Consider the following 25,401-nt stretch of genomic DNA (forward strand, 5'->3'; position numbering starts at 1 on the left):
GCAAGTTATTTCTCAGTCTGTTTTCTCATCTATGAAATAAAACTGCACTGCACGTTACACATATAAATACTAAACAACTGGTGGTTATTACGATTGGAAAGAGTAACGTAGGGCCTTTTTGGATGCATCTAGTAAGAAGGAATTTGGCAGAAAAGCACTGAACTTTACCTGAGGTCCTCTAGTAAAAACAAAGTTTAATTATTTCATCTGCAACAGAGATTAAAAATTAAAAGTAGATGTGAAGAGTTTGCAATAAAAGACTGAAAATTGAAGTTAGTAATAACACCTATTCTTTGCTAATTTAAGATTCATAAAGCATTGATATTTTATTGAATATAAAAACAATTTTTTATGTTTCTCAGCTGTACTAACTAGCCTAAGGTCATCACATTTATCTAATGTGACCGAATATTTTGTGACAATGTAGTCTTATAAATACACAGGTCCACTATGGCTGTTACGCTTTTAATGGAGGGAGGTACAAAATGCATCGATGCAAAAGACTTTTACATACTCATTAGCATAGTGATTAATGTAAATTTAGGAATACACTGTGTTAAACTTCAAAAACTACAAAGTTTCTTGCAACCTAAGATAATGGAAAGGCTCCTTAAGTTTTTACCCACCACCACTTTTATTATTCAAGTTCTAAATAGTGTCTGGGGTGACTAAAAATTAATAGGCTTTTTTCGGCTGTGGTTCAAGAATTCTAATGAAGGTGTATGGCAAATGACACTGCCAGACCGTGAAGGTTCCCCACAAGGGCTTTCTAGACCACATCACAAACTGAAAAGTTTTCCAATACCATATAGGCAAGTTGAGTGGCTTAATAGTTTAAAGGCCTAGAAAGCAGCTATATCTTAGAGTATTTTAAAACATTATAAATCCCATTTCTCTCCTACAGAGAAACTTTTTAAAGCATGGATGTGACTTTAAGGTTATTGAGAAAACATGAATGGTTTTCATAAAGCTTCAATAAACACCCCAAGGCACAAGTGTTCAAAACAGCCTGTTCACTAAAACATCACTGCATTGTACTTTTAGAGGTATAGGTATGCTGTGCTTGCAGTGAGAGGACACTGAATTTATCCCTCGTTAAAAGCACCAGGTGTCAAGCTCAGCTTCCATTTACACAGGATGCACCAATAACCCTTAGGTAGGATAGTGAAGTTCAAGTACTGCATTCCAACCTGTCGCCTTTTGCTCTTTGATTAGTTGGCACTGGGGCTCTTCTGCCTGCAGTTCTTCAGAATATATTGAAAGAGGCTAGGACAACCCAGAATACCATCTTGAAGCAACACGGAGCCCTTCTAAAAGAGCTCACTAGACACTTCAATAACATTCAGAAAAGGAAAGAAAGACAAAATTTGCAGTAGCTAAATTTCTTTCAAAAGAAAAAAAAAAATGTAGACTCTGACATACGGACTAAAATGTTTCGTAATTAATGTCAAAAATTGCTGATACACATTTTGGTAAGAAAAAATCACTATATTCTTAAGGTTAATTGTGTGAAATATACTATATATTAATTAAACAAAAGAATCATTTTCACCACTAAAGGTAGAAAACTCACAGCAAAGGAAGCAATTAACGGGTAATCAAAAGGTTAGGGAAGTTAACTGCTTTACAATACACCAACACACCTTGATTATAGAACTATTTAATTTTGAAAACTACAGTGTTTTAATGTGCTAGTAAGAACCCAGGCTAAGGAGCCATGGAGGCTTATGAGAGATCTATCCACCAGGATGCTGTTTCTAGCGTAGGGGTGAACTCATGCTTCTGGAAGAAGTAACCATCACCTCAGCATTAACAAACAGCCTTTTCTTTTACACAGTAACTCATAATTTGATGATATTTCACTAGTTCAAAATTAGGCAAGAAAAACTAAGCTGACTGCTCAGACCCAGAAACACAATGATTTGGCAAGCTGTAGTCACTCGGCTCATGGATGTGTGATAATTTGCAGAAAAGTTGCCTGACGAGTACTCCATTCCTTCACATCTGGAAAGAAAAGGCCACAGATAACAAGTCACTTCACTGTAGCATAAAAGCGAATTTCTCCCCTCCTTAAAGTACTGACTCATTTCTTAGTATGCTAGTAGAATCCACACAGGCTCTTAAAACTCCCAACAGCTACATTATCTTTTATAAAGTTCAAAGAAATACATGAAATTCTATGATCTCCCTCTCCCACCCTCACTTGACTAATAGACATTACATTAATAGGAATATGGTTCAATGGGCAATGTATAAACTCATATAAGACGAAACATTTATAAGCAGTAAAATCTGTAACATTCACTAGTGGCATGTACCCACCTGTAGAGGAGTTCGGTACAACCACTTTTCTTTATCAACTTGAAGCTGCATACAGGCAAAGAGATCACAAACTGCTGGAAGGCCATAGCAGTCTGGGGGGAAGTTACGTTCCTCCTGTAGGGGCGAATTAAATAATACTTCCTGCAAGACAAAAAGGGTGGCTTGTACATGACAATTGGGAGGCATGAGACCAACTTATCTGCCAAATAATTTTCCCAATAGTTTGGTCTCAATAATGTAAATGTTGGCCACTCTAAAAATCAGAAGCAAAGGTGATGATTGCTTTCTCTACCCCTAAATCTTTTTGGTAACTAGCAACAAAACTGGCTGGGTTTCTTCCTGCAGGGTGGGGGTTGGGACCCTGGAAAATGCACAAAAATTTCAGTCTGAATAATCATAAATTCTCCAATCTATTGCTAACATGGCACCAAAATTAATACTTAAGACAAATTTAAGTTAATGCATTTAAGGATCTGGGCCATGTGCAAGCTTTGGGATTAAGAAAGCAAAACTGTTAAACCTATTTCAAATGGTGCTATTCTGGTGTCTGCCCACCTTGGCCTTCTTTCGAAGTAGCCACTTGTCTTCTCCTGAGGATAACTGGCTGAGGTTTCCAGTTTTCTTTGCTGGCAAGACCCAGTCAGCTGTGTTAAAGGGACACCAGGAAGAGGCCGCGGGGCTTGTAGCGTTTTGCTTGCCAGCACTGTCCTCAGTACTAGGCACTTCCTTGGGACGCACTTCTTTGCATGAGGGTGTGATGAGCCACTCGGACAAGGGACTGTTCCTTATGACGTGGAAGGAATCAGCGATTCTAGAAGGAGCCATTGCCTTTGGTGCCTTAGCTTGTTCTGCTGCCTCTTTTCTGGAAGGACAGAGCCACATGCTCAGGGAACCAATACATTTCTCAGCTTCAGGTTTTGGTTCCACAGGCACACCATTTTTATCCTTTCCTTCTTTCTCCAGCAGCCACTTACACAGAGCTTCCTTCTCACAATTTTCATCACACACACACTCGGCAAAGCTTGTACAGGGCTCGTTGGCTTTGCAGACCTCCTCTACTTTATATGGGTCCTGATGGTTCTGGACAAGCCAATCCTCAATAATCATGCTGGGAGTGGACAAGGGTTTCCTGGCCTCCATGTGGTCATTCAGGCACTTCAGGTTGCCCAGGTTTTCAATCTCCACACCTTTGGGCTGGTTGCCCCGACAACTGGTACAGGAATCGGGCTTGAGAAGCCAATCATTCACACAATAGGACTCCTGGAACACCTGGAACAAACGCTTAAACTTCTCAGTGGTTTCACTGTTGCCATTCCCGGGCTTTTCCAGCTTATGGGATTCTTGGGGAGTCACCAGCCAATCAGAAAAGTCCACCTCATCAAGAAACTCTGAATCGCCAACCTTCTCAATATCAGAAAAGGAATCAGTGGTAGAATTGCTGGTACACTTTTGGTAAATTGGTTTTTCAGGAAATTGTTGCTGACTCTTGTGGAGCCAGTTTTCCAAGCCCTTTCGGTTGCCCCAGACGTTACTGAAGAAATTGAAGGCTCTAGCAGAAGTCTACACAAAAAGTACACAATGTCAGTTCACCAGAACATTCTGACTGCTTTGGGATTCAACAATGAAAGCGTTCTAACTGCATATTTACCGCATTGCCCAGTGTTTGTAAATTAAGTATACAAAGCCAGGAGACAAGGGATTTCTCTGTTGTGGTATTAAAATATGAGTACATAAAAATTTTAATTTTCTGGGCGGCGGGATGGCTCAGTTGTTTAGAGAGCAAGCTCTTAACAAGGTTGCCGGTTCAACTCCCGCATGGGATGGTAGGCCGCGCCCCCTGCAACTAGACTGAAAATGGCAACTGGATTTGGAGCGAGCTGCACCCTCCACAACTAAGAATAAAGGACAACAACTTGACTTGGAGCTGATGGGTCCTGGGAAAACCATACTGTTCCCCTGATAAAGTCCTGGAAATACAATACACACTGTTCCCTTTCCCCAGTAAAATCTGAAGAAAGAAAAAAAAAAAAATTCTGCAGTTTAAAAAAACTGAAAAATGTTAATGGCAAACTAGGAGAAATCATGTGTAGCATATTTGACAGAAAAGACGTAAGTTTTACATAATATGCCTTTATGAATAAAGAAGACAAAAATGAGCAAAGGATATGGTTAGGCTAGTCATCAAAAAAGGCTAATAAACATGAAAAATGTTCATCAGTAATCTACGAAACTCAAAACAAAAGTAAAATTGTTATTTTGTGTCAAATTCAGAAAAAAAACCCTTCTGTATGACTGCCACTATTAGAGAAGTTGCAGGGAAGCAAGTGCCCTGAATACTCTGATGGTGGGACTATAAATTAGTATCAATTTCCTAGAAAGCCACGGCTGGCAATATGTATCGAAAGTCTTAAAGGATATGCAGAATTGTATATAGGAATGCAATTTCTAGGAATTTACTCCTAAGGAGCTAACCAAGAATGTATACAAATAATTAGCTCCTGGATGTTTAGAGGAACTTTGTTTATATCCAAAAACAATGAAATTGAAGTTATAGCCAATCAATGAAATATCATATACTACTAAGGATTTTATGGAAGAAATATATTCATGCTCTATTAGTGAAAACTATCTGCTAGCCTAGACAGGATTTACAGAATGATTATTTTAAAGTGTATGTACTCTGGTTTCTCTTCAGATCGTATAAATCTTTCGTCTTTTACTAAAGATTATTTTAAAGTGTATGTACGGATAGAAAAATGAAGTACATAAAAATTACAGTGGTTGTCTCTGCATGTTGGAATTATGGGCTTGTACTTCTGAAGAGGTGTTACTATTGTGATAGAAAATATATGTTTCCAGACTAGAACGAAAGACTAAACAAAGACATATACTCTCAGTTACTAACTAACCCCATCTGCTACTATATCAACCTCAAAAACAATAAAGCAGCAACACACCTGACTATTCTCCAAGGTCTGCTTCTGGGTGAGCCAGTCCTGGAGGTTGGTGCTGGGTGTGTAAGGAGCCTGACGACCACTGGCAGGTTTGCTTCCAAGAAGCCATTCACTGAGAGGGACAGCTGGGGTACTGGATGCTGACTTCTGCTAATCACATAATATTTTGCTGCTTAACGAGGCAATGTCAAATGCAGTAGAAAGTTCACGAGAAACACAGGAGACCCACGCTCTCTAATCTTAACTTGCCACTGACCTTGTACAAGTCACATGACTTCCCTAAGCCTCCATTTTCACAATTATAAAACAAGGAGTATAGCTGATCTCCAGGGTTCTTCTCAACTCAAAACATCTAGAAACCTATATTTGCATTGCCTTTAGAAGTAAATCATCTCTGTGCATTATATAGAGAAGGATCCCCAAGAGAGAACCAACCCAATCAAGAGACCTACTGACAATTTCTTATGAACTAATTGATAACAATTACTTTCTCTTACTCAACACCTATAAAACCTTTGAATTTCTATTTGACATTCAGTTTCAAGGGAAGCCTTTAATTATATAAACTAACTCATTACCTCTGGTGCCTTTTCATAAATAACAGTAGCAAAAAACTGATCTAGTCAAAACCCAAAAGAAATACAAGTCAAGTAATAACTCAGTTATGAGAAACAAAGTGACATTTTTACCTGCTCTGGCAATGACACAGAGCCTCTTTTCTCCAGGAAGGGCCCAACACTTGATGAACTAGCATGAGCCATCAAGTGCTCAGGAATTTGCTGTAGAATAAACGCTTAAACTTCTCAGTGGTTTCACTGTTGCCATTCCCGGGCTTTTCCAGCTTATGGGATTCTTGGGGAGTCACCAGCCAATCAGAAAAGTCCACCTCATCAAGAAACTCTGAATCGCCAACCTTCTCAATATCAGAAAAGGAATCAGTGGTAGAATTGCTGGTACACTTTTGGTAAATTGGTTTTTCAGGAAATTGTTGCTGACTCTTGTGGAGCCAGTTTTCCAAGCCCTTTCGGTTGCCCCAGACGTTACTGAAGAAATTGAAGGCTCTAGCAGAAGTCTACACAAAAAGTACACAATGTCAGTTCACCAGAACATTCTGACTGCTTTGGGATTCAACAATGAAAGCGTTCTAACTGCATATTTACCGCATTGCCCAGTGTTTGTAAATTAAGTATACAAAGCCAGGAGACAAGGGATTTCTCTGTTGTGGTATTAAAATATGAGTACATAAAAATTTTAATTTTCTGGGTGGCGGGATGGCTCAGTTGTTTAGAGAGCAAGCTCTTAACAAGGTTGCCGGTTCAACTCCCGCATGGGATGGTAGGCTGCGCCCCCTGCAACTAGACTGAAAATGGCAACTGGATTTGGAGCGAGCTGCACCCTCCACAACTAAGAATAAAGGACAACAACTTGACTTGGAGCTGATGGGTCCTGGGAAAACCATACTGTTCCCCTGATAAAGTCCTGGAAATACAATACACACTGTTCCCTTTCCCCAGTAAAATCTGAAGAAAGAAAAGAAAAAAAAAAAAAATTCTGCAGTTTAAAAAAACTGAAAAATGTTAATGGCAAACTAGGAGAAATCATGTGTAGCATATTTGACAGAAAAGACGTAAGTTTTACATAATATGCCTTTATGAATAAAGAAGACAAAAATGAGCAAAGGATATGGTTAGGCTAGTCATCAAAAAAGGCTAATAAACATGAAAAATGTTCATCAGTAATCTACGAAACTCAAAACAAAAGTAAAATTGTTATTTTGTGTCAAATTCAGAAAAAAAAACCTTCTGTATGACTGCCACTATTAGAGAAGTTGCAGGGAAGCAAGTGCCCTGAATACTCTGATGGTGGGACTATAAATTAGTATCAATTTCCTAGAAAGCCACGGCTGGCAATATGTATCGAAAGTCTTAAAGGATATGCAGAATTGTATATAGGAATGCAATTTCTAGGAATTTACTCCTAAGGAGCTAACCAAGAATGTATACAAATAATTAGCTCCTGGATGTTTAGAGGAACTTTGTTTATATCCAAAAACAATGAAATTGAAGTTATAGCCAATCAATGAAATATCATATACTACTAAGGATTTTATGGAAGAAATATATTCATGCTCTATTAGTGAAAACTATCTGCTAGCCTAGACAGGATTTACAGAATGATTATTTTAAAGTGTATGTACTCTGGTTTCTCTTCAGATCATATAAATCTTTCGTCTTTTACTAAAGATTATTTTAAAGTGTATGTACGGATAGAAAAATGAAGTACATAAAAATTACAGTGGTTGTCTCTGCATGTTGGAATTATGGGCTTGTACTTCTGAAGAGGTGTTACTATTGTGATAGAAAAATATATGTTTCCAGACTAGAACGAAAGACTAAACAAAGACATATACTCTCAGTTACTAACTAACCCCATCTGCTACTATATCAACCTCAAAAACAATAAAGCAGCAACACACCTGACTATTCTCCAAGGTCTGCTTCTGGGTGAGCCAGTCCTGGAGGTTGGTGCTGGGTGTGTAAGGAGCCTGACGACCACTGGCAGGTTTGCTTCCAAGAAGCCATTCACTGAGAGGGACAGCTGGGGTACTGGATGCTGACTTCTGCTAATCACATAATATTTTGCTGCTTAACGAGGCAATGTCAAATGCAGTAGAAAGTTCACGAGAAACACAGGAGACCCACGCTCTCTAATCTTAACTTGCCACTGACCTTGTACAAGTCACATGACTTCCCTAAGCCTCCATTTTCACAATTATAAAACAAGGAGTATAGCTGATATCCAGGGTTCTTCTCAACTCAAAACATCTAGAAACCTATATTTGCATTGCCTTTAGAAGTAAATCATCTCTGTGCATTATATAGAGAAGGATCCCCAAGAGAGAACCAACCCAATCAAGAGACCTACTGACAATTTCTTATGAACTAATTGATAACAATTACTTTCTCTCTTACTCAACACCTATAAAACCTTTGAATTTCTATTTGACATTCAGTTTCAAGGGAAGCCTTTAATTATATAAACTAACTCATTACCTCTGGTGCCTTTTCATAAATAACAGTAGCAAAAAACTGATCTAGTCAAAACCCAAAAGAAATACAAGTCAAGTAATAACTCAGTTATGAGAAACAAAGTGACATTTTTACCTGCTCTGGCAATGACACAGAGCCTCTTTTCTCCAGGAAGGGCCCAACACTTGATGAACTAGCATGAGCCATCAAGTGCTCAGGAATTTGCTGTAGAATAAAAACGAATTAATTGTGTTTATTAATGTTACACTTTCATCCCCCAAAAAAGTGAAACTGTAATTCCTAAATTTTAAAATTATTAAGCAAAGCAATACCATTTCATTAGAATAAACTTTACAATAAATCCAATGACCTACGAAGTAGTTATCAAATCTGGGACTTCTCTACTACTTAACTATCGTCATACGATATCGTCACCAGAATTGGTATTACTACTTTAACAAGACCCAAATGAGACCATGTTTGGTTCTTTAAAGACCATTCAGGGCTGGGCTGGTGGCTCAGACGGTTGGAGCTCGATGCTCCTAACGCCGAAAGCTGCTGGTTCGGTTCTCACATGGGCCAGTGGGCTCTCAACCACAAGGTTGCCGGTTCAACTCCTTGACTTCTGCAAGGGATGGTGGGCTCCGCCCCCTGCAACTAACAATGGCAACTGGACCTGGAGCTGAACTGCACCCTCCACAACTACGACTGAATGGACAACAACTTGACTTGGAAACAACCTGGAACTACACACTGTTCCCCAATAAAGTCCTGTTCCCCTTCCCCAATAAAATCTTTAAAAAAAAAAAAAAGAAAGACCATTAAGCCATAAATTTTATAATATGTCAAAGGTATTTAAACATACACAAAATGAATTCTAGAGATTATCCATGAGTCACAATACCACATTCCACGAACTACCAGACCAGTGCTCTATAGACTTAATCAGAACATGAAATTTCTGAAGTTTACCAAATTCTGAGCAGAGTCAGCATTCATAGTACAAATATAATGTGTTTAAGGCCCCTGTGAGGCTGCAGGCCTGCGAAGAGCCCTCTGAGATCATGTTTACTCACGATGCTCTTGAGGGACCCAAACGTGGTAATGGCCTGACGCAGGGCCGCTGTGTCTGCTTCGAAGAGAAGGATGGTCGAATCTTCAGGTTTGAGGGTCAAACTGCCCAGTCTGGAGAAAAAAATAAATAAAACCTGGCTACTTTTAAGGAATATCCATTTTAATTTCATCCAAAACGAAAGCCAAATTGTAAATTATTTTAAACAATCATACTTTTCTAAGACTCTCAAACAAAGGTAGATGACTTACCCACGTACCAAGTATAATATTAAATATATAAAGATGATCTTATCACAGGAATAGAGAAGTCAAGTTAAGTCCAACACATGCAATGAGTTACAATATTGACTTTTTTTGAATACACCAAAGTCAGCCAAAATACAAAACAAGCAAAAAGAGCCATTACCTCTCCAGGCAAGCGGAGACCTGATTGGCTAGATCCCTGTTTTGGGTGCACTCCAGTTGATGAATGAGACAATTGAACTGGCCCAGTAACTGTAAGAAAAATTAAACCATCTAGCCACAATGATACTAAAAGCACCATGTGTATTCAAGTTAACAAACAGCACCTGAGATTAAACTTCTATCTGATCTATATTAATGCTACATTATAGGAAGGACATTGTCCGGAACCTGGAAACCATACTCAAGCCAATTTCATACAGCCTTGCAGCCGCCTTACCCAGTAGAGCTGCTGGGCCTGTTGCTGAAGTGTCTCCTCTTTAAGCTGATAGATGAGATCTACCTGTTCATATAGCCACACCTCACGGCTTCGAAGGCATTCCAGGTGACGGCTTATGCAGCTGTGAATCTGGGCTTTGACCTAAGAAACATGTATTAGTTTCACTAGTGTTACAAGCCCAAAGAATGGTGTTTCCCACAGAACTGTGACGTTCTTAAATTTCTGGGGGTTACAAATCCTTTTGGTTATCCAATGACATCTATAGAGCATCTCCCCAGAAAAATGCATATACTCAAAATTTTGCCTATAATTTCAGGGTTTAGTGTCCCAAAGACCCAGTGGCCCAGTTTGAGAATTCCAGCCATAAAGGCAGACTTCAGCTCTGAAATCCTCCTTCAATACCTCTCCCTCCTCCTAAGAGGATCAGGTTTATGTTGGGTATCCTAAAATAATCAGGAGAAAAGACAAGGATATGTCTCGTAATACTGATCCCCGTCAGTTTCCCATATAATTTGAAAACCTATAGTTTCACAAATTTCTAAGTACGACAAGAGTATTCGCTTAATAGCTAGCCTTTATCTCTTTCTGACCCTACAAACGAGCAATCCGTTTACAGTAGGCTACTTCAGTAAATAGATGTGTCACTACATGTCAATAGCCACAGACCACTAGAGTAGATGGTTTAAGTACAAACTAAAGGTTTCTGGAAGTATAAACAGTGATTCAAAAGGGAGATAAATATAAAAATCCTAAGGAAAAAAATCAAATCAGCAATATACTATCAATGAGAATCCCCATTAAGAAACTATTCTAAAACACATTCTTCTGTACAATATGGTTGGATTTTAAAGTCATGTTGTGCTATTCGGTCTACCCACTCACCAAGAAAATATTATTAAACCAATGGAATGAACATACTCGTATTTAATTCTGGCTTGTTCTAAGATAAAGTCATTTATAGAACCAGGCCACCACCAAAACCATGCTACCACCAGGTTAAAAGATGGCAAAGGTCAGGCTGCTGTGCCATTCTTTATGCATCAAGGACATAACTCAGCAGTATACTGCTCATTCATTTTGCTATTTCTGTATTGATGGCAGAGCTTGGCACAGAGGCCATACTGAGGAGCAATCAAAATCACATTAGAAAACTAATTCTCGCAGCAACAGCCTGGGGCCACTAGTGTAGACGCCCCTCCGGACCGGGAGCGGCGGATATGAGTCCCAAACAATTTCGTGAGCCCCTGTTATGGGTCAAGTGCTGTCTGTTGAACTAAACTGAACACAATGTGTTAACCCTCAAAAGCTCTCGCTTTCTCTAGGACACACGATAGAAGCCATCCCAGAAAATGAAGGTGTGATGCTGCTCAGCCTTTGGATTAATTTTTGAATCTGTCAGTCAACGTGAGCAAAACATGAAACACCGCATAACATGTTTTAAGCATTGTAAGTCCTGCGTTAACAGTTTGTGTGTCTGCTGCTTTGTTTTTGAAACATGTCTGTAGCTAGATACAGAAGTTGGAGTAAATTTTGTTAAAGCAAAAAAAAAAAAAAAAGAAAGTTAATTCTCCTAGGTGGTACAAGGTTTTCCAGACCCTTCTAACAAGTGCTTTGCTGCCCTTTGGAATCAAAGGCATCACCATTGTCAGCAGACCATGCAAGGCCTGGGGTGAAACTCCTTGGTTGGCACAGAGAGCCAAGCCCGCAGCCATACTCTAACCATCCTTGTGCTAAGTCCCGACAAGGCCAAGTGAAAAGCACACATCCTACCTCTCGCAAGTTGTCTTTAATTTGCTGTTCAGCCCGGAGAACTCCACCAATAGCAAGCTCCAAGTCCCTCCGTGCATCACAACACCTCCAAAGGGGTTCTCTAGCACTGGAGCCATTCTGGTCCTGGGAAGTACTCATTCTGCTCGCTGCTCCTTTAAAAGAAAAAAGAACAATCCAAATTGCACCATCATTACAACCCAAAACCACCAAATGATCGTTACAACCAGCTCCCAGTTACTAGCACTTTGATCACTTCCAGCAGAGGACCTGGCACATAGTGTATGTGGGGGCGGAGCCCCAGAGAGTAGTTTCCAGGCTCTCGGCCTCACATAGACAGGTGCTGGCTCAGGTAGTAAATGGCCAACTGTGATTGCATGGCCATCAGCTGTGGCTAGTTGGCCGTCAGCTGTAACCAGTGAGCCATTGGCCACAATATAACTGCTGTGGCTACGAAGAGAAGGAAGAGAGGAGAGGAAGAATGGGGGCTAGCAAGAAGATGGCGGCTGGGCTGGCAAGCGTGGATGGCGGTTTGCGGACAGTGTGGATCCAGCCTCCAGTGAGAGTATAGTGCCGCCAGAGAGAATATAGTGGTATGACTCCCCTACCTATGGCTCCGTGGGTGTTCCTTTTTGGCCTCACCATGTCCTGCGTTCTTGTATGGGGAGCGGGAGCAGAGACCGAGCAGGGTCTCCCGCATGACAAATGGCGCAGCGAGCAGGGTATGGTGCCGGCCAAAGCTCTCCAAAGGACGGTGGAGCAGTTTGTGCGTATGAACACTCAGTCTCAGGAAGACCAGGAGGAGCAGCTGCCGGAGAGCTGGACCCCCGTGGAGGGGTGGGAAGACGTGGACGGTTCTCCCACTGGCACAGGAAAAGCCATGCAGCTGCTGGAGAGATGGAGCCCCGTGGAGAGGTGGAAAGATGTGGACGGTTCCCCAACCAGCACAGGCCGGAGAAAGTGAAGGTCGTTGCAGCCCTGTGGGCCGGGGAAGTTCCTGCTCAGGCAGCCCGGATGCAGGACTTGTAGTCCCAGGAGGTAACGCTTGCTGAGTCCTCCGTGGGAGCTGAGGGTGAGGTCAAGGTCGTCCCTCACCCCCAGGACAGCCCTGGTGAATGAATGACTATGGACTATGGGGAATTGCCTTCCATCCCTAATTTACTGGACCGCTTGACTGTTTGTTTGGGAACTGTTGTTAGTGGAACTGGGGGATATTTGCTTTTGTCTCTTGACTGGCCGCCATTGAGAATATGTAAGCACCTTGTGAGTCGCTGTTGTTCCAGCAGGGTACCCTGAGAGGCACAGAGAGAGTGGCAGTGCGCTGAGAGGTCTGGCTGAGCCCTGAAGATACCCTGGCTGTGCCCAGGAAGTCGGGCTGTTCCCAGAGAGAGTGGCAGTGCCCTGAGAGCCCTGGCTGAGTCCAGGAAGTCTGGCTGAGCCCTGAAGGTACCCTGGCTGTGTCCAGGAAGTGTGGCTGTTCCCAGAGAGAGTGGCAGTGCCCTGAAAGCCCTGGCTGTGTCCAGGAAGTGTGGCTGTTCCCAGAGAAAGTGGCAGTGCCCTGAGAAATCCTAGCTGTGCCCGGGGAAACTAGTGGTACCCTAAGAAGTCCAGGAAGTCTGGCTGTGCCCAGGAGTACTGGTGGTGCCCTGAGAAACCCTGGCTGTGTCCGGGAAGACAGGTGGTACCCTAAGAAGTCCAGGAAGTCTGGCTGTGCCCAGGAGTACTGGTGGTGCCCTGAGAAACCCTGGCTGTGTCCGGGAAGACAGGTGGTACCCTAAGAAGTCCAGGAAGTCTGGCAGTGCCCAGGAGTACTGGTGGTGCCCTGAGAAACCCTGGCTGTGTCCGGGAAGACAGGTGGTACCCTAAGAAGTCCAGGAAGTCTGGCCGTGCCCAGAAGCACTGGTGGTGCCCTGAGAAACCCTGGCTGTGCCCAGAGAGCCTGGCTGTGTCCAGGATATTGCATTCACCCCAGGCTCCTCGCACAGGTCCCTCATGGAAGACGCTTGTCGCGTAGATTGTGAGGCGAGAGCCTGTAGGGGTGGAGTGTGGGGGCGGAGCCCCAGAGAGTAGTTTCCAGGCTCTCGGCCTCACATAGACAGGTGCTGGCTCAGGTAGTAAATGGCCAACTGTGATTGCATGGCCATCAGCTGTGGCTAGTTGGCCGTCAGCTGTAACCAGTGAGCCATTGGCCACAATATAACTGCTGTGGCTACGAGGAGGGAGAGAGAAGAGGGAAGAGAGAAAGAATGGGGGCTAGCAAGAAGATGGTGGCTGGGCTGCCAAGTGTGGATGGCGGTTTGCGGACAGTGTGTATCCAGCCTCCATTGAGAGTATAGAGCCGCCAGAGAGAATATAGTGGTATGACTCCCCTAACTATGGCTCCGTGGGTGTTCCTTTTTGGCCTCACCATATCCTGCGTTCTTGTATGGGGAGCGGGAGCAGAGACCCCACAGGCCGCCCTGCACGACACATGGCGCAGCGAGCAGGGTCTCCAGCATGACAGTGTATCCTTCATAAATACTGCCTCCCCCTCCCTGCCCACCACTGTGTTCCTGCCGTAAGAGTCTATGAATCTGCTTTAGTAGCACTTTACATGGGAACAGATATTTCTGGAAAAAAAATAACACTAATTTTTCTGAAATCAATAAGGCATACAGCCTCCAAAAAGTTAAAAGAACACTAGAGTGTAAGTTTCTTTCTATTTATAACACACATGAAGTCACAGAGGACATGTGTTCTTGTTTTACAGATTTAGAGGTGAAGACTAAAAGGTCTAAAGCATCCATAATTACTTTTGAAAAAAGCTGCCAACAAAAAAAAAAAAATAAAAACTCAATAAACAGAGTTTAGAACGTTGCTTAGATCTGGCATTTACCGAAATTTTTCCAGAAGATGGAATTTTCGTTTATTTTCTCTTTTCTTTTTTCAGTGGTTTTTTTGTTGTTGTTGTTTGTTTTTAATTTAGAAACAATGTAGAGATGGCCTCATAGCTAGGAAGCTAACAGAATAGTTTCATAGGATTCTGATATAAGGGAGGTACAGAAATTAGTGTGGGAAACTACAGAGAGTTCTCTAACAAGCTCAGCTTTAGAGAGACAAGAAATAGAAGTGGATAGAACAGCACATAATCAAAGATATAATGACAGGAGACTGGGATAGAAGAGTGTCACAGCTGCAATGAAGTAAAGCTTGACAGAAGCCGCTGCTGTAGATCCTGGGTAGATCTAAAATCAAAGACGATCTCTAAACACGTAGAAAACGAAAGCAGTGATCACTGTAGCCAGCATGGGTTCCCTAAGCCCTGTGTCACCAAAGTGATGTACCCCCTGGATCGTTTTACGAAACTGGCCAGTCAATGTCACGTTGTAGACGATATACCTGGACAACAGGACTGTGACAAGGCTGCACCTACCTTTGTGGAAAAAGTGAATATGGGCTAAAATGAAGTACAACTAAATTGAATCCGAAGATTATTTTTACAAAGTACTCAAAGGATAATGGACTGAAGCCAGACTGTAAGTTTTTAGAGGTATGTCCCTGTTTTTCCCAGTTACTCAACTGTTTTCCCTAATGACTTGGAAGAAAACTTGGTAGACAGACATTAAAGTTGGAGATAACATGAGTCTGTGAAAGCAACAGATTCCAAAATAATCTCGACAAGAGGTTGTATTTTATCAAATGTAAATTTTTTTAACATGAATGTGGTGGAACAAAGTGGAAGAGAATAAATTTTTAAAAGGATGGAGATTTTTAATTGAAAGGACGCTGTATATGAGTTATCAGTATTCTGGCTCTGAGGAAAATACAACTTACACACTATTGGACGGAATTGATTAAAAGTACAGCATTTATCACAGGACTAATCTGTTCCATGTTTATCAGACTAAATTTGGAATTTCCTTCTGAATAACACATTTTAGAAAGAAGCATTTAGAAATGGGAAAGAGGCCTCAAAACTATGAAAACCTTCTCCAGAAGGGAGGCTGTTTAACCTTGATAAGAGAAGTCTCTGGGAGGACATGATTACTATTCTCAAATTTCTGGAGATGTGTCAAATACAAGAATTAACCTTGTTTAGAATAACCCAAAGTATGTGTGTGTGTGTGTGGGGGGGGGGGGGGAGGGGTTATCTGAGGCAGTATATGAAAGAACTTCCCAACAGTCCAGAAGGCAATGACCTCAGAGAAGCCAGCTTTCAGCAGAACAGTAGCCTGCCACATGCAGTCCTCCTGGCACAGTGGAAAATGTAATCAAAAAATTAAAATGTTGCTTCACAAAGTCAAAACCCCAGAGCTCTAGACCATGTAGAAGACAAATTCAAATGCACACAGTGATGACTGTATTACTAGATCCCTAAAGTAGTAACTCTTCTCAATTCAATCACATGTACTATATAACTGCCTAACAAGAGTAGAACATGGCAAAAGTACACAAATTGAAATTTCCTCTTATCAGCTATGAACAGAAGGTAGGGTGAGATTTAAAAGTTACAAAACTGATTTTTCCCCACATACTAATCAGGTTTTCAAATTAAAATGAGTATCATCCTTCAAAACAGTCATCTTGTTAGAATAAGGTCTTTAGAGCCCATTTGTCAGCCACTAAGGAAATGTGTTTCATTTCACTGTGGCCAGTCCCAGGGTGCTTGTCCCTTTGTTGCCCTTGGCTCTGCACCTCCTCCTCCTTCACCAGTCAGCTTCCAAAGCCTAGATCCCAGGAAGAGAGGTGTGGAAAGCTTGTCCTCTTGTACTGCAGAGAGGAGGAAGCCCTCAGGGCAAAAAACAAAAACTCCACTACACTGGTGAACTCAAAGGACAGTGAGGTGAAGCCTGAGCTAGCTACGAAATGCCACATCCAGAGGCCTGTGTGAGGTAACCAGTTCACATGGCCACTTTCAACAGTTCACCACTGTTTCAGGTTCAAGTGCCAGTGTAGCGAGCATGATGGTTAAGAGATTACTCTGCGGTCTGACAAACCAGAATTCCAACTGCATCTGCAAGCTTGAGATCCATGAACTAATTACTTAACTTCTCCCACATCAATTTCCCTTGGAGAAAATGACAGCAGCTACAAGGGGCTGCAGTGAAGTTAAAGTGTGACATTTCTGCCTATAAATACTTAATCCAGCCCGTGTACTTTTTAACCCTGTAGTTGTTATGTTATTCGGTTTAGCTGAGTTAAAGGAGTTATAGGGACCTTACGAACCGCCTCCACCTTTGGACTATAGAAAGGAACACTGATGCCAAAGAAAGCTTTGAAGTGATGAAGCCCTTACTTACAATCATGTAGCCATTTATTAACTCAATAGTCTAAACCAAGTATGCACACTTTTGCCTGTTTTCTTACCTGTAAAAAGACTGGACCAAATCAGCTCTAATTCTAAAAGTCAAATCAATGAAAGACTACCAAAAATGTCTTTCCATATTCACCTTTACCATCAAAACTACTGCCCTGCCACTGTCCAAAGAGAATTGCCTTAAAGGCAATTTTTTGAGACAAAGTTAAAAGTTTAAGTCCTTTCTAAAAAAGGGCAAAGCCTGCATCTAGGCTTTGGGGGAGGGAGGAGGAAAAAACACATACCCCTCAAATAAATAAATAAAGCTCCAGGAGAACCTGGAGCTTTCCTCAAAGAGGAGCTCTACAAACTGTATTTGCCATATTTGCACAATGCTTTGCACAAATCTAGTTATCAAGTCTGAAGATCATGGAAACAGAATTGAGCAACTAACCACAAATAAAGCTAAGTCATCATCATATGGTTTAACCATAAAATTTCCAAAGAGCTATGACCCTCTTGTGACCAACACAAACCACAATCTGAAGTTGAAAAAAACTTGACCATCTCTTTAGTACACTACTCTCATTTTATAGATGAAGCCACCAAGGCCCAGATAGTTTACATGACACATCTAAAGGGCCACAGCCTAACAGGTAGATTTGGGTCCCTAAGGTCTAGTCCTGGGTTCTCTCTCTCTGTCCAGCTTGTTCTTCCTTTAGTTCATTATCACTCATAAATTATTTTTATTTGCCAACACTAGAGTTTAAAATTAACATTCCAGAATTATCATTCCAATTAACATTCAAATAATAACATTTGGGTTACTATTGGAATATCTTCCATTAAGATTCTCAGATCATTTTCATAGTCCTCAATAAATTATGACAATTTTTCAGAACCTTCTTCCCTGGGCAATGCTAATAAAATAAACTATCTTTACATGGAAGAATAAACAAAACACTGCCAAGCAGCAGTGCCAAGTATGAAGAACACGAGCAAGAACCCTCCCTGGGTTTTGATCCCACATCTGTAGCATCTGTCTGCCTGAATTTCAGAAGGCAGACCAGATCATATCTAAAATTGCAGCTTCTAGCTCTCACTGTTTGTCCCATTTCCCAGCTGCTCCGCCTATCAAAAAAAAAAAAAAGGTCCAGTTTTTATTTATTTTCTTGGCATCCAAATCATTGCTAGAAACCCAAGCCCTTAAAAACCAATCCACAGAATACCTATGTGTTCTCTGGATTACTAAATTCGAAATACTAACTGCCAATTTCGTTATCTTGGATTAGGAAATATACTAGACCATATGTACAAATTTTCAGGAAAAAAATTATGAAACAATTATTCCATTCAATTTTACCTTGAGACATTTTTTTCTTTCACACGCTCTTTCAGTTAAAAAAATAAAAAGTTTTTTAATATATTAATTAACTCGAAGATTACATGTATCTTATCCTAGCCCACTTTTAGTTCTTTATCAAGACTAATTTCTGAAATTCAGGATGTGATTCTCCGTAAATTTTTTAAAACCACGCAAATAAAGGAGAATGCCTGAAGAGACTTAAACAAAGCAAAGCAATAATAAAACCACGAGAGCATATTTTAAGATTGTTTAGCACTTCAGAGCTTACTGCGCTCAGATTTGCCTACCTTTATACAAGTATGAGCAATCAATCCCAGCACTTCAACTTTCCGAAGCAGTCACCGAAAACTGACCACAAAGTTGGTCTTTACCATCTAACGCTAAGCAAGGCTTTTCTAGTTCAAAGCAACAGTGACTCATGCGACTCTCCAGGTTCTCCAACACTTTCTAAGAGAACAGTCACCCTGCAAAGCCTAGGTCCCTGGAAGCCGCAGCCGCGCGTTCACGCTCGGCTTCCGAGCTGGCACGGTCACCGCTCACTACGCATGCGCGCAGCGCGGCGGCAGGGCCCCGCCGGCCAGCTGACCCGGAGGGCTCCGTTGCGGCCCTGGGCTGCCCCACGTACCTCGAAGGCCAGATCCCCGCCGCGCACGCTGCTCTGCAAGCCTGAGGCTGCTTTATGCAGGCCCTAGGTGAAGGTCCCCAAGCGCACGGACTACGCCCCGCCCCGATCCGCTCACGCCACGGGCGGCAACGAAGAGGGTGGGAGCGCGCACGTCGCGGCGGTGCTGGAGGTTCCGCCCACTCGGGCATGCACTCCGCCCTCCCGGCCGCCCCAGGTCCCTAACCTCCCGCGAGGCGCGGACGTGCGTCCGTCCTGCTTGGGCTCCCGAAGCCCCGACGGGAGCCAGGGGCTCCTCCTCTCCAGCCTCTCTTCGGCCTACCTGCTCCAGCGTTTAGCCTCTGTGCACCCCTTCCAAGCCGCAAATCGTCAAGACGTCTATGATTTAAGGATTTTGCTGCTAATCACTACAGAGGAATAACAAACGTGGGGCAGTCAGGTTTACCGAGTTATAACATTATTGGAATCTTGCTGGCCGATACCTTATCACTCCAAGATGACCACTGTCAGCCCAGCTGGGGTTCAGCCCTGGGCTTTTGTTTCGGGCTGTCAGACACCTCACATCCTTGACACACCTCTAACTATTGCCCCACCCCCACCCCGTGTGTGTGTGTGTGTGTGTGTGTGTGTGTGTGTGTGTCTCTCTCTCTCTCTCTCTCTCCCTCCCCCTCCCTCCCTCCCTCTCTCTCTCTCCCCCTGTCGCACCCTGCCCCCCCTGCCATGGCCTCAGTTCAGTTATGCTTCAACACTCATGGATGCTTTTCATTCAACAAAAGTTAACTGAGCACTTACCAAATGCCAAGCACCATTCTCGGCTGAGAGTACACAAGTAAAATTGAGAGCCCTACCTGGACAGTCAGTAATACACAGTAGTGAAGAGAATGGCCTCTGGAACTAGACCTGGCTCTGCCTCTTAGATGCTGTTAACGTCAGTTAACCAATATATGCCCCAGTTTCCTATCTACAAAATGGAGACAATAATGGAAAAAACTCAAAGAGAATTATATGAATTAATATATGTAAAATGTTTAGGACACTGCCTGGCACACAGTGCTTCCTGTCTGATTATCATGTTCATGGCACTTCTAGTTTGGTTCCCCTTTCTCCAAAAATAATCCCTATAGTCTGCATATCCAATCAGACCAGAAGACAAAATATAGACAGCACTGTCATTCCCTTTCAATTAATTTTTTAAATGTGAAATACTTGCTCTTGTCTTTGCACATGAACCTATTTTGTAAATAGTAATAGTTAATAAAGCAAAACCACATGACAAAAAAACCGGTAACACTAAAGGCCATCACCCACAATTAAGCATCCTTCAGATTTCAGATGAATAGTTATTGGAGGTGCCTGCTTTATCTGTTATGCACAGTTTCTGGGATCCCGTTTCAGATATTCATTACCAAAAATAATGAGAAAACAATTTCACTCTTAATTCAAAATATTAGATAACACATTTTGTGAGTGTACAAAAAAACACTAGACATACCTCTAAAAGTTAAAATTTTATGGCCCTTTGTACTTTAAGTCAATGGCTAGAAAGGAGGAATTTTCAGTCTGTTAAAATATAACTGATGCCAAGAACTTTCATCTTTTATGTGCCCCTATAAAATAGTCATAACGTAAATACAGCTGAAACTTGGTGTGGATGGTCCTCATCAAAAGATCCTGACCAAAGCTTCAGCACACAACATGTTCCAGCTCTCCCTCCCTTGAATTTCCACTGAGTTACACAATTATTGGGAGTCAGTGTTTATTCTATCAGCTTATGCCAGCATTAGCTGTTACTATAATGACGTGATTTATTAAATATTACATAAACATAAAAAGACTGGGAAAAATCATAAAAATCGATCAGAATTCTGCATTCATACCACTTGGCAGGCATCTCTTTACTCCCTTAAGCTGAATTATTTGCCCTTGGAGCTTTATAAAATGTTTAGGTACTAAAGGGGGAAAATTCATGAAGCATTTTACCTCTCTTTTGCTTCAAGATTTTTACTGTCTCAGAACAAAAGAACCATCCATTTCCTACCAGATCATGTCATCTAAAGACAGCGTAAACAGTAACTCTCCAATGGTTCCACACTTGCCTACAGGATGAAGTCCAAATTTCTTATAAAGACAATAAAGGTCTCTATTTTCTGGCTTCAGCCTGACTCCTGCATTCTCCCCAGAGCAGCCACCAACACCATGATCTGCCAGACAGCTGTCTCGTGCGTCGTCCAGGCTGGTTCACCTTGTCCAGCTTGGTCTCCCAGCTTTCTCTGCCAGCAATGTCAGTTCCTTCCTTTCTCCCCATCTGTCACTTTTCTGACTATGCTCAAGTCACAGACACTACTAAGCATTTCCTGACCAAGCACCCGTCCCTCAATAGTTTTGGTCAATCAAGTTAGTTGCTGCGTCCTCTGGGCCCACTGTAATCTCACAGGTTTCCAGCATGACACCTGTAACACGTTACCCTTATTGTCACATGTCTGCTTCCTTAGCCTGAGAGCTCCCCAAGAGAAGAGACCATATATTATTTGGCTTTGTACACCTAATGCTGAATAGACAGCCTGGTATCGGTATGTTGGTATTACCAACCCCTTTCATAGTCCATGTGCTCTATTGCATTGACACAAAGAGAATGGTGTCCTTGGAGGTATGCAATGCTGTGGTCCTAAACTCAACAGAGGCTTAATGCATGTTTGATAAATGAATGAATAAATGATAAACAAATGCTTAAATTAAGACCAGCTGCAATAAGTAAGGTATAGTTCTGCTTTAAACACAGATAATCAACTTGATGTCCCACTAAGGCCTGCATTATTTCAGGAAGGTTTTTCAAACGTGGAAATGTTTCTAGCATTACTTTTAGTTTTCTTTCAAACAAGACAAAACTGGCAAAGATATTGCCACTGAAACCATGATTCCAAGAAAGACGCAGAGATAAAGTGTCTTTCCTGACGCTAGACCCTTCAAAGCTCAGCTAAACAGATCCACAAGCACCAGCATGTTTGTCAGTAAAATGGGAAATAGTGCTGTATTTACAGCCACCTCTGGATTTTTTTTCTCAGATTTTGCAGTACCACAGAAATTCCAGCTGACACCACAGAAGTTTAGTAGGCTTTCAGAATGGGGGCCCTGCCCTATCTTCAACTTGAAACTTCTCACCATAATATAGTCAAGGATAGAAAAACATGTTATTGATCTGCCATCACAGTAATAATACCACTTTATCCCGATTTTATATGGTAAACATCTTGTGGTTTTTCCCCCACATAAGTAAACAACTGATAAAATATTTTCCCTCTTCTAAAGCTTGGGGGACTAGCAATAATGACAAAATAAAAGTCACCATATACCCAAGATTATGTTCTTATGAAATCTGTAATCATCCAAGTATTAAAAGACTTAACATCTTATCTATGACCAAGCAGACAAACAAAATATTTTAACCTGTTTTGTAAGCTATTCATTCCTTCACTGAACCAAATTATTACATTTAGTTATTAAGGCTTTATGTATTCATTCAACAGATATTTATTGAGTACCTAAGCTGACATGTACCATGAGGGTCCCTTAGGACATAATGGTGAACTTGCCATCTAGAGAATTTATGCCACTGATGCACCAAAAATCTAGCAGAAAATACTAGTTCTATGAAACAAGAGACAAATTTAAAAGTCCATCAGCAGCAACAATGAATGGCTCTGAATGTCTTCCAGTATGCTCACACTTACTCTATGAGGGAAACTATAAAACACTTGCTAAGTGGCTCTCAGGTTGTGGGAAGGATGTATAAGAATATCCTGTGCAGTTTTATGAAGCCCCTACATAGGTTCCCGAGATTCTGGCACAGCTAAGCTGATTTGATGAAGGCGGGTGGGGTGGGAAGTCCTATGTAATTCTAAAATATCTCCTCCTCCTTTGAAAATCACATCTTCCTTTCCTTACACAGCTCTCCATGCTTTCCCACTTTTGAAATACTTGTTTGCCCCAAATTAATAATGTAACTGTAGAGGACACAAACTATCATAAAACTTTAAACCTCTAGGATTTTCCTTAGGGACCCAAGAACAAAAGTTCCACAGAAGAGACGGAAGGAGAAATAAAAAAGAAATGTTACTGTGCTAGATTTTACATATATTATCTCACTTACAAATCCATAAGCTAGCAAACCTTGGAAAGCGCGTACCAAGTAACTTGCCTAAGCCACAAAATACATGTAGCCCACCTCCACTGTAGCATCTGGGCAATGGGTAAGTCTTCCTCCAAGGGTCTGATGTTATTTAAAGTTCAGAAATGTCACACTAGAACCCCACTGCAGAAGTGAGCCAACTATGATTACATCCCCATCCTCACCCCAGGAAGTAACTCAAGAGTCTCATATTTCCAAATTACCAAGTGGGTGGTGGAAACAGTTACGCTATGGTGTACCTTACCGTGATTAGAAAACAATACAAAATGGTACAGTGAAAAAAGCTCTTTGCAGTCAGATAAACCCTAGGAGTCTGACTTCTGCCATTCTTGGTCACATCATCCCATGTTACACCACGTGGCACATAAGACTATATTTATTATCCCTGACATAGTAATTAGCTCCATGAAAACAGGACTGTGTCCATTTTTTTCATTGCTATATCCTCAACACCCTGAACACATAGGCACTGAATAAATGATTGTTGGGGGGAATGAATCAGTGAGTGAGCAAGCCACGCTCTTCTCATCTGTAAAAAAGGAGATAATCAAGCTACGTTGGCACATGAGGCCGAAAAAACATTGTCTTCTTAGCGTTTCCACCCAACAGGCTAAGAATGCATATACTCTGGGCCCGTTCTAGAAACCGGCCCTTCCTCACTCCAAGAGACGCTGTGACATGGAGCTGTCACACCCGGGGCCGGAGGGAAGGCGGCAGACAGGAGGAGGTGGCCCCAGGCCGAGAGTGTGGATGGCCGGGGAGAGGGCAGGCAGAAGGTGGCCCACGAGCCGGGCGAGTCGAAGGAGAAACTAGCCCCACAAAGCAGGCCCAAGCCCGTCAGGCAAGCAGTCATGGTCCTCAGACCAGCCCGAGGCTCCGAAGGGGGCACGCCAGCCCGTTCTTACCAGCTCCAAGTGCAACTCCCGGCAATCCGAGGGGGCAATCCGAGGGGACCTTCCTCGGAGAGACACAACCTGACACAAACCAAGGGCCCAATGGCAGAGTTCTCGCGAGAGCGCAACCTTCCACCCACACCTCACGCCACACGTCTGATAATCTCGCGAGCTCTCCGCGGGGTGTCAGCCCAAGGCGCAGTCTGCCCTCCAGAGGGTGCAGGGCGCAGGCGCACATTCTTTCCCGAGCTCTGAGTCACAGTTCTTTTGTCCCTACAGAATAAATCAGATTAAACGAAATAAGCCTTTGTTGAAGGCAAACTCTGTATGGAGGAATATCCTAAGTGATTCTCTCACACCAAATGTACTCACAAGGTAGGTATTATTTAGCATTAACGTACAGATGCAAAAATAAATGTTAGATGACACAAAAGGACAAATACTATATGAGTCCACTTATATGAGGTACCTAAAGTAGTCAAATTTATAAAGACAGAAAATGGAAGGGTGGTTCCCACAGGCTTGGGGAAGGGGAATTATTGTTTAATGGGTACAAAGTTTCAGTTTGGGATGATGGGAAGTTCTGGATATGGATTGTGGTGATGTTTACACAGCAATGTGAATGCACTTGGTACCACTGAATTGTACACTTAAAAATGGTAAAATGGTCAATTTTATGTTATATATATATTTTACCACAATTTTTTTTAAAATTCAGTAAATAAATAAATGTCAGAGTCCACATTCCAAGCCACATTATGTGATTCCAAAGCATGTTTTTGTTTGCACCATGTCACAACACACAGTTTTCTACACTCTGCATCCCACCGCTCTGTACCTCCTCGTGATGATCAGCCTAGTGCCTAGTGCCGCGTTATCACATTGGAGTTTTCTTTGTTGTTGTTGATTTATTTGTGAGCAGGTGTTAAAATAGGAATCTTTCTGTTTCCATTTAGACAGAGGTCCTCATACTTGGTGCTAATTGTGCCCATTACCTTAGAGTGACCAAAAAAACTAAGGGGCCTGCCTAGGATTGCTCAGCTAGTCCTATAACATTTTTGAACAGATAGGGTTAAAGGGAAGAGGAGAACTAAAGCCCTTTACCAATTGCCCATGGATTGTTCAACAGAAAACTGTTTGCTTGTTTGTGATCTGTCACATACACACACACCTGACTTCAAGCCCCAGAAGACCAGGGACCTGGTCTCTCTGGTTCATTGCTGTACCCCCA

General features: G+C 42.0%; 1 protein-coding gene across 1 annotated transcript; it reads right to left on the minus strand.

The window, feature by feature from the left end:
• Window positions 1-174: 174 nt before the first annotated feature.
• NCOA4 (nuclear receptor coactivator 4) lies at window positions 175-12,678 on the minus strand. The gene is made up of 10 exons (XM_074337274.1): window positions 12,471-12,678; window positions 11,832-11,983; window positions 10,062-10,202; window positions 9,786-9,874; window positions 9,382-9,490; window positions 8,441-8,530; window positions 7,753-7,896; window positions 2,878-3,882; window positions 2,323-2,463; window positions 175-2,004 (listed from the first exon to the last, which is right to left on the minus strand). The coding sequence occupies exons 1-10, from the start codon at window positions 12,526-12,528 to the stop codon at window positions 1,999-2,001; spliced, it is 1,935 nt and encodes a 644-aa protein (XP_074193375.1). The 5' UTR covers window positions 12,529-12,678; the 3' UTR covers window positions 175-1,998.
• Window positions 12,679-25,401: the final 12,723 nt, after the last annotated feature.

This window comes from Rhinolophus sinicus, linkage group LG07 (assembly GCF_036562045.2).
Source record: "Rhinolophus sinicus isolate RSC01 linkage group LG07, ASM3656204v1, whole genome shotgun sequence".
Classification (NCBI taxonomy): Eukaryota; Metazoa; Chordata; class Mammalia; order Chiroptera; family Rhinolophidae; genus Rhinolophus; species Rhinolophus sinicus.

Excerpts from the sequence above, each read along its gene's own strand:
- NCOA4 (XM_074337274.1), bottom strand. The coding sequence starts at position 12,528 with ATGCGGGAGACCCTGCTCGGTCTCTGCTCCCGCTCCCCATACAAGAAC. Across the intron at positions 11,984-12,470 it reads ATACAAGAACGCAGGACATG|GAGCAGCGAGCAGAATGAGT; the intron begins GTGAGGCCAAAA and ends TTTCTTTTAAAG. Across the intron at positions 8,531-9,381 it reads TTGGGTCCCTCAAGAGCATC|CAAATTCCTGAGCACTTGAT; the intron begins GTGAGTAAACAT and ends TTTATTCTACAG.